This window comes from Numida meleagris, chromosome 7 (genome assembly GCF_002078875.1).
Source record: "Numida meleagris isolate 19003 breed g44 Domestic line chromosome 7, NumMel1.0, whole genome shotgun sequence".
NCBI lineage: Eukaryota > Metazoa > Chordata > Aves > Galliformes > Numididae > Numida > Numida meleagris.
Window position 1 is genome coordinate 6,140,953 of NC_034415.1, and position 9,238 is coordinate 6,150,190.

The window sequence follows — 9,238 nt, forward strand, 5'->3', positions numbered from 1 at the left end:
TTTCCTTTCGTTTTTCTTTCTTTCTTTTCTTTCTTTATTTTTTCTTATTTTTTCCTTGCGAGTCTCTCGCTCTTCTTCCTTAATAACAGCAACTGCAATGAGAGAGAGGTGATGCTCCACAGAGCTCACCCCAGTGAAGACCCCTTCCTCAAGAGAGGGGTCACGCTAGGGGGATGTGACCTGAGCAGCCCTAGCATTTTTAAGGGCTCTCAGCACGAATATTCCAACTCGATTTCCATTTCCAAGTTGCTGGCATTGCCAACCCCGCTGCAAACGCGAGTGGTCCCAATGCACCTGGGCTGTTGGGAAGGTTGGGTTGGGACCAGAGCCCCTCCAGCCTCCCCATGGCAGCCCACTTTGGGGTCACTGTGCTGCTTGTTGCTTTCCTCTGCCCTGGATGAGCCTTGTGTAACTTCAGACCAGCTGATCTGGGGAGGCAGCTGGGCTGGCAAGCCCTCCTTGCTGAAGCAAGCATATTAAGAAAGCCCCAGCTAAGCTTTCCTGCTCATTAGCCCTGCTCCAGAGCAGCGTTGAGCACGGGGGTGTTTGAGAGGTAAAAAGTTCACACCGGGCTCAGGAGGCATTTTGGAGGCTGTTGTGTGGTGGATAGGACCCTTGCCAAGGAGCAGGAGTTTGGGTATTAATGGGATGCTTTGAAGGTATCGGAGCAGCTGCTGGGTTTTCCACCTTGGGCATGGGGTGCGGAGTAGCATGGGACCATGACTGAGCTGTCTCTGTGAATAGAGCGTGGAAAAAAAACCAATTGGGAACGCAAGGAAGAGTCTCACGGTTGGGATTGGTTTTGGCATCCTCCCTGCAGGACCCCCCTCGTCAGCTCCGCAGCCATGGCCACCTCGGCGAGCTCCCAGCTGAGCAAAGCCATCAAGCACATGTACATGAAGCTGCCGCAGGGGGAGAAGGTCCAAGCCATGTACATCTGGATCGACGGGACTGGGGAGCACCTCCGCTGCAAAACCCGCACGCTGGACCACGAACCCAAGAGCCTGGAAGGTGAGAGGCGCGTGGTTCACTGTAGGTGCTTTTTGGGAAGAGCTGAAGATGCTGCTGTTCATCCCCCTCCCGTTACCTCTTGCTCCAAGTGCCTGGGGAGGAACATTCCATGCTTTCCAGATGTGATGCTCAGCACCATGGCAGGGGTTGGGCACCCGGCCCAGCACAGGGGGCTGTTGGCATGGGATCCGCGGTCCATTGACTCTCAAGTGCTCGTTTTGGCCGGAAGTAGTTTGGCAGAAAGTGGAAGGGAAAGAATGGAGCTATCCGGTGTAATTAAGAGCTTGTGTCCCTCAGAACAAACAGTCCCAGCTTACACAATAATAGCATTAGGATTTTCTCAGGTTGCCATGGAGCTGGCTGGAGACAGTTATGAAATGAAAATACTGTGTGTGACTGAGCAGAATTCTCTCTCTCTCTCTCTTTTTTTTTTTTTTTTTTCCTTTTTCCCTCTAAGGGAGTGGTTGGCACAGCTCTTTTGAAATCTCTGTGCTTCCCATCCTCCCACTTTCCCCCCAGGATACATAGGAGATAACGTAGCCTGGGTAGAGTTCACTGCAGCTCCCGCTGTGCTTTGACCCCCAGGATGGAGGGCACGAAGGCCATGCTGGCCATACTCCTCCTCTTTTCCATACAAGGCTCAACCCATGCAGCAGTGCATGGGATTTGCTCTCCCCCAGTCGCCAAGCATCCTGAATGAAGGGAAACTGGGTGCCCAGCTCACTCCATGGAGGCTGGGAGACAGAAATTGTCCTCAACACCACACTGCTGGCTTGGGCTTGGCCAACAGCCCAGTGACTTGTGTTTTTCAGAGTGGCTGCAGAGCTGGGGAGTTGCCTTCTCTCGTTTCATGTTTTGTGTTTCAACTTCCTCCGTTTGGGGAAAAAAAAAAAATCAGCTGAGCTAGGATGAAACCCGCTTTGGTCCCATTGTCTGTAAGCACACTTGCACCTCCATGGCACTGAAGGGTGGTGGAGAGTCCATCCTCCTGGCGCTCACAGTGGCTTGCTCTTCTTTTCAGATCTCCCCGAGTGGAACTTTGATGGCTCCAGCACCTTCCAAGCCGAAGGCTCCAACAGTGACATGTACCTGCGACCTGCTGCCATGTTTCGGGACCCTTTTCGGAAGGATCCCAACAAACTAGTTCTCTGTGAGGTCTTCAAATACAACCGCCAGTCTGCAGGTGAATGGACATGCTACCTGGTGGAGGTGGTGTTTCTGGGGAGGGGAATCTGGTAGAAGATGGGGGAGGAAAAGGGAAGACCTATCCGAATGTTGTTCATGCCCTTCAGCATCATGCACGGCAAAAATAGCACCCTGAAAATAAAAGGCAAGCAAAGCGCTGGTGGTGAAGATTATGGTGGAACACTGGTCCTGGATTCTTCTCTCCACCACTGCTGCTGGCACTCAGGCTGTAGATAAAGGAGAAGCAGGGAGTGGAGGTGGAGATCCTAAAAAGCCTTATGCTGCTTTTCCATTGTAGAGACGAATCTCCGGCACACCTGTAGGCGGATTATGGATATGGTGTCCAACCAGCACCCCTGGTTTGGGATGGAGCAAGAGTACACCCTTCTGGGAACAGATGGTCATCCGTTTGGCTGGCCTTCCAATGGCTTCCCTGGACCCCAAGGTAACCTTTCAGGAGCCAGCACTGCAGTGAGTTGGAAATGTTTACTGCCATGCTTGAGTTGTGATCCTTGTGACACAAGTTACAATTCAAGACCTTTCTAGCACTGAAAGCAGCAAGCAGGACAGTGGCAAAAACTAATTCATGAAATTAAGATTTTTATGGAAAGGCAAAAATGCTGGCTGCCCTTCTCCAGATTTTGCTGCTAAGTTTATTAGTCTGCTGTTGCCCAGCATGACAGAGTGCAAGTCCAGACCATCTCCATTAGTGCTCTGCTCTACTAGTGCTCCGCCATGAAAAATGGATGCTGAGCCTTGTTCTTCCCTGTGTGTGCTCTCTCTTCTCTAAATTTGAACCTTTTACCTTCTGGAAGCTCATGTTGTTCTTGTTTTCCATCTGTGCTGTTGCAGGTCCATACTACTGCGGTGTAGGAGCCGACAAAGCCTATGGCAGAGACATTGTGGAGGCCCACTACCGAGCGTGCCTTTATGCTGGCGTGAAAATTGGAGGAACCAATGCAGAAGTGATGCCAGCCCAGGTAAAATCTTGGGTGCCTTGTGGGATGAGACGGTCCAGAAAAATCGCGAGCAGCAGGAGCTTCTGGCTTACTGCTCCGAGCAGTGCAGCTTTGCCAATGGTCAGAATGTAAGGCAGTGGGAAGTGCCCTGCCGCATCTCTGCCTGACTAAGCTGTGACTCCTCCTTCCTGCAGTGGGAGTTCCAGGTGGGACCATGCGAAGGGATTGAGATGGGAGATCACCTCTGGATAGCACGCTTCATCCTCCACCGGGTGTGCGAAGACTTCGGTGTCATCGTGTCCTTCGATCCCAAACCCATCCCTGGGAACTGGAACGGTGCTGGCTGTCACACCAACTTCAGCACCAAGAACATGAGGGAAGATGGAGGTCTCAAGTAAGTCTTTTGAGATGGGCCAGTGGCATCCATTTGCTAGGCAGCAAGTTGGACTTGATAGCAGCAAGCTTTTAGCGGAGCTTTTGACTGTGTGAGAGACAGCACTGTGGGGCTTGCCATTCTGCATGAGGCTTTCTTCTGGATTTCACTCTTCTTTTTTGTGTGTGTTTATGTCTTTTGTTGGGCTGTGTGCGTGTAATATTACACTCCTGTTGATGCTGGATTGGAAATTCAATACGGGTGGAAGGATGCAGCGGTTTGTAGCAGGCTCTCCAGCTCTTGTTAACAAACGAGCCAACTCAGCGAAGGCATTTTTTATTTATAACCATGATGAGAGAGACCACTTGCTTATGTCTGGGTCAGGCTGGACGCAAATGCCATGTTTGTTTTCAACATGGCGATTTTGGAACTGTAAAACCCGGGTCCCTAATGGGACCGGCGTGCTCAGTGCAGACCTCCCAGCACTGGACCTTGGTGGAGCTCTCCAAAGGGATTTGTTTGGGCAGCTGTGGTTTCTTGGTGCTCTGAGATAATGAACCAGCCTGTGATTGTGCCAGCTTCCCTAATAGAAGCTTGGGTTAAGAAATCTCTCCTCCGAGAGCAGATTTCCCCGGAGGCAGTGCAGAGATCTGGCTGTGGGTCACGCTGGTGTTATCCCACAGCGAGCCCTGTCAAGGGACTCTCTGAGGCCATGGGGATCCTTTTCCAAGAACCACACCAGGTCAGAAGTAAAAGGGAAGCGAAGCCACCCACTGATAAGGGCAGGAAAGTGGGTTGTAGGACGTAATGCACTTCATCTTGAAGCTACCTTCACTTGGACACAACAGCAAGAGCAGCTCGCTCACCGAGCCTTCTCCTCTCCCCTGCTTCCTTCCCAGGCACATTGAAGAGGCCATCGAGAAGCTGAGCAAGCGTCACCAGTACCACATCCGTGCCTACGACCCCAAGGGGGGGCTGGACAACGCCCGGCGCCTGACGGGCTTCCATGAGACATCCAGCATCCACGAGTTCTCCGCCGGCGTGGCCAACCGCGGCGCCAGCATCCGCATCCCGCGCAACGTGGGCCACGAGAAGAAGGGCTACTTCGAGGACCGCCGGCCTTCTGCCAACTGCGACCCCTATGCCGTGACGGAGGCCCTGGTCCGTACGTGTCTCCTCAACGAAACCGGGGACGAGCCTTTTGAGTACAAGAACTAAGTGGACTCAGGCCCACAGACACCGCCTTCCCCCCGTGCTTCCCGCACCCCTAAACTTCCCTTCTAGTTGTAATCCTGAGGGTACAAGATAACACACTTGGTGTCTCAGTAACTCTTGTTGTTTTGAGGTGGGGGAGGAGGGCAGGTTTAGTTTTCTTGATGTCTTGTTTGTCATTGACTCTTCAAAAGGCGAGAGGAGGAGAGGGTGTTAGAGAATTTTTAACCACTGTTTTTGTTTTTTGTGTCTTTTTTTTTTTTTTTTTTTGTCTAATTCATCCGTACATCTGGTGGGATCCAGTGGCTTCCAGGGACAGGCTACACATGTAAAGCCAGCGGATGAGAGGAAAGTGAAAATTATAGCTGACTGCCCCAAATTTGGGTGTTAGCCGACGGGTCTCAAGGCGTAGTGTCCCAAGGAGGGCAGGCAGGAGCTGGGATGGAGCCCTGCTCTGTCCTGTGGTGTGGTGGGGAAGTCTTTGGCCTCTTGGCACTGTCAGATTTCTAGGATTCTTCTTGGCATCGAGCATGTGGTGTAGGAGCACTTAGGAGAGCTCCTTGTTCTGTCATTGGAAGCCAGCCCATCTCCTGCTCGTAACACAGAGTGAAGTAGTATTTTTCTATTTAAATGTAAAAACAAACAAAAAAAAATTATATATGAAATTTTTTTGTGTTTTTTTTTTTTTTCTTTTAAAGTAGAAAAAAGATATTGTCCCAGGGCCTCGGACCACAAGAGTGGGCAGAGCTCATGGGGATGCTGGCAGAGGGCCTCCAGGTGGGACTGAGGGAGAGCTTGGAGGGCTCAGTGGAGGAGACTCAGAGGAGTGGAGGTTGCAGGAGGCAATTTGCAGACCTGGGAAGCCCAGGGGGACATTTGTCACTGTAACTCAAGTAGCCATGAAGTGCTGGTGTGGATGAGGGCGAGGAAGGCGTCCCGAACTCAGAGTTGGCTGGTCAACTTAACCATGTTCTGGACAGAGCTGTGGGTGCTTCGCTTTCCAGCGGGGTTAGCACGTCACTAAAGCAGGGCTTTTGATAAATGACATTATCGATTACTTTTTTTTTTCTTTTTTTTTTTTTTTCCTCGTAATGTACTTAGTTTCTAAAACTGAGTGGTTTTACAGAGACCGTCGATGTCACTGTTGTGTCCTGGCTGTGGGATTGCGTGCCTCCGCTGATGGTGGCTGGGAGAAGAGGGGGGGCTCCCAGCTTGGGCCTGGGGGTACAAATGTTCTGGGATCTTACACTTGGGTATCTTAGATGGTGCCAGTTATATTCCGTTGCATTTGGACTTCTTCCGAATAGTTTTTTTTTTTTTTATAATTAAAAAGAGAGATCGAAATGTTAACTCTGACTTCTTCCTCCTTTCCGTGCTTCCTGGCAACTTCTTTTGTATGTGTTCTGTCTTTACTTAAAGGTAATTTTACCCTGAGACCGGGACGGTTTTGGCTTTTCATTTGCGGGGTGGGTGGGAAGGAGGGGATGGTCACAATCCGTGCAGCCTATCTGGAATGTGGGCCCAATAGGGGGCTGCTGGTTCTCTGGGGGGTGGTGGTCCTGCTGTGACTGCGGTGGGGGGTCTTATTGTGGGGGGATAGGGGGCTTGTGGGCATCCACACGCACAGTCCGTAGGGTGTAGAAAGTAAAATTCCAGCAAACGCTGGGTGTATGGCTGGGAAGGGTGCACCTGGGCAGCCCTGGTGGTGGGAATGGGGTTTGGTCCATTGCTCCTCCCATTGCTTTGCACATAAATGTAGCACAGGTGCTTGATGCTTAATGGTACCTCATGTTCTCAGCTGACAGAGCATTTATCCACTGGCTTCGTAATTACCCAGATGAAAACAAGCCTGAAACAATGAGCATTGTGCTGCAAAATGGCTCTTCTGATAATTAGATATATGGGAAAAGACTGGCAGGAAGTAGAAGGAAAAATCCCTGCTCTCCTTCAGACAGCATTGTCTGACTTCTTGCCTAAAGCTTCCAGGCTCAGCCTGCTTTGCAGCCACCTGAACACCATTTCCCAACTAAGTGTGGTAGAGAGCCCTCCTCTTAAGGCTGTGCAGCACTTGCAAATGGCAACTGAAATCCTCAGAAACCAAATTTTCTGTTTACCTATCTCTATAAAGTATTTTTTAATTTTAAGCTTCCCAGGAGGAAGTGAATCCCTTTTCTCTGTTCATTCACATAGGCTTAAAACGTGAAGAATGATACAGAAGTGTTCACCACATATTGGTGCTGGTCCTCCTGGGGTGTCAGGAACCACTGACTGCCCTGAACGAGGCAGCCAGAATTAGCATCAGCTTTTTGAAGTGCATTCCCTTTCAATCAAATGCCAGCTTTTGAAGCAAGCCTGCTCCGAAATAATTAATACATCTGCTCGCATGCTAGGCGTTTCCTCTGATTGCCCATAAGTGAATCTTGAGGCAATCAAAGACCTCTTTGATCTCTTTACATTAGGAAGAATTTCTTCTCTGGAGCAGCGGTGATGCACTGGCACAGGCTGCCCAGGGAGCTGGTGTAGTCACTGTCCCTGGAGGTGTCACAGAACCATGGAGATGTGGCACTGAGGGATGTGGTCAGTGGTGGGGATGGGTTGGGGTTGGCCCTGCTGATCTTAGTGCTCTTTTCCAACCTTAACAAACCAGTGATTCCGTGAGCTGCCCTTCTGATGCCACCCTGGATTTGCTTTACCTCTGCATGCCTTGCTCTGTGGCTGAACGATCTGAGGTGGGCTTGTTGTCAGTGACTGCCCCACAGGTGCCTCCTCTTTTCCTCCCTTTGCTAGTGAGATGGGGCTGCAGTGCCTGCTGGGCCAGCAGTGCAAGGTGGCTGCACGGGCTCTTTTTTCCCCCTTTTTTCCTCCCCATCCTCTCCTGCCCATGGACTGGCATGGCCGGGCTATTTTGCTTTCATAAGCTGCATTATGTAAGCTGGTCTCGAGCAGCAACGTGGTGCCAACTTGGCGTTGGGAAGGAGCCGCATTCCTCTGCTGCGGGGTCTAATCCTTGCCTGCAGCGAAAGCTGGGCTGCAGGAGGAGCGGGGAGGCCGTGCCTTGCTTTCTAATCCCTCGCCCCAGGTGGAGGAGCCTTGTGGAGCCATCGCTCCCTTAGTCAACAGGCTGTGCCCGGCGTTCCACTTTGCAAACCCCATCCTCAGCGGCTCAGTGGGTTGGCCCAGGCTTGCACGGCGCACCTCGGGACCTTTCTGTCCTGCTGTGTTTGTTGAACTCTCTGTGCTCTGCAGCTTTGGTTACGCTTGTTTGGAAAGGCTCAGGGGGAGGAAGGTGGAAGCGGAGACTTCCGCAGCGCTAGCCAAAAAGACAGCAGCAGAGGTGAGCAGCATAGGGTGCGGGGTTGTGTGGTGAGCAGATGGGGTTGTGCGGTGAGCAGATGGGGGTGCAGAGCCTGGAAAAGACCATGGCATCCTGGAATGGCTTGGGTTGGAAGGGACCTCAAAGATCTTCTGGTCCATGGGCAGGGCAGCATTCTGGGAAGCAGTCCTGCACCTACCTGTGTGTACAGTGCAGGATGGCACTGGGTGCTCAGCAGGGTTCTTAGGCTTCTTTGGCCCTCGCACCAAGGTCTGAGGAGCTTCAGGACCTCATTTGGCCAGGCACGGCCACACAAGTTCAGAAGAAGAGCTCCTCTTACTCCCCTTGAGTTACAGCTAGCAGCAGTAATGCCTTGCCTTGTGTCTTCAGGTCTTGCGGGTAGACCAGGGAGCCAGGGCTTCAGCTGGCTGAATCACCAAAAAACCATACACTTGCTCTGAAACACAGGATACTTTCAGCCCATTTTCCATCCAAATAGGTAACACATACAGCGTGATTAACTGGCTCCCTTTTTTCCCCTTCTCCATGTGGCTGGCTCTCCTGGCAGGATCTCCGTCTGCTCTTTGAAATGCTTCCAGTGCTGCGTTTCCTCCTGGCACACAGCTGTGCCAGTGCTCAGCGAGTGGCACTCACCGAAGGCTGCCGACCTGGGAGGAAGTGGCTCATTAGGAGATGAAGGGCAGCGTGAGCCTGTGCATAGACAGGCACAAGCCAGTGCAGCCCTCTCTAACGGAAAGCCTGTGACCCCAATTGCACACTGCAAAGAGCAGCCTGGGCTTGCTGGGCTGCTTCACTGGAGAGTGTTGTGTTGTAGTGGTAAGGAATTGCACAGGGTTTACTGCCCGCTCCTGACTCGTTCCTAGGTCAGGGCGAGTGTGCTTGGCACACTCATTTGCATGCTCATGTTTTTCCTGTGCTGCTGACATCTGCTGATCCCAGATTGCTTTCCGACCATCAAACCCTATGGGGGCAAGAGAGAATTGAAAGAGGGGGAGACACCTCATTAATTTTTACTCCACCCCGCATCCTTCTCATCACTTTCTTCTTGCAGGGACAGGGAGGATCATCATTTTGCTCGCCCTAGGGGGGGAATAGGATGCTTATGGGGTGGGCAGGGGAGCATGGTCGCCTGCAAGAAGCCTGGCGACAGTGAGAACTGACACA

The 9,238-nt window shown here is 51.7% G+C and overlaps 1 protein-coding gene across 2 annotated transcripts in view; it reads left to right on the plus strand.

Moving 5' to 3' along the window:
- GLUL (glutamate-ammonia ligase) overlaps positions 1–6,090 on the plus strand; it is a 9,386-nt gene extending 3,296 nt beyond the window's left edge. For both annotated transcript variants that reach the window (XM_021404731.1, XM_021404729.1), the window contains exons 2-7: positions 821–1,011; positions 2,033–2,194; positions 2,495–2,641; positions 3,049–3,176; positions 3,350–3,549; positions 4,428–6,090. In XM_021404731.1, the coding sequence (XP_021260406.1) occupies positions 821–1,011; positions 2,033–2,194; positions 2,495–2,641; positions 3,049–3,176; positions 3,350–3,549; positions 4,428–4,746 (1,147 nt within the window). In that variant the 3' untranslated portion in view covers positions 4,747–6,090. The remainder of the gene's footprint in view (positions 1–820; positions 1,012–2,032; positions 2,195–2,494; positions 2,642–3,048; positions 3,177–3,349; positions 3,550–4,427) is intronic.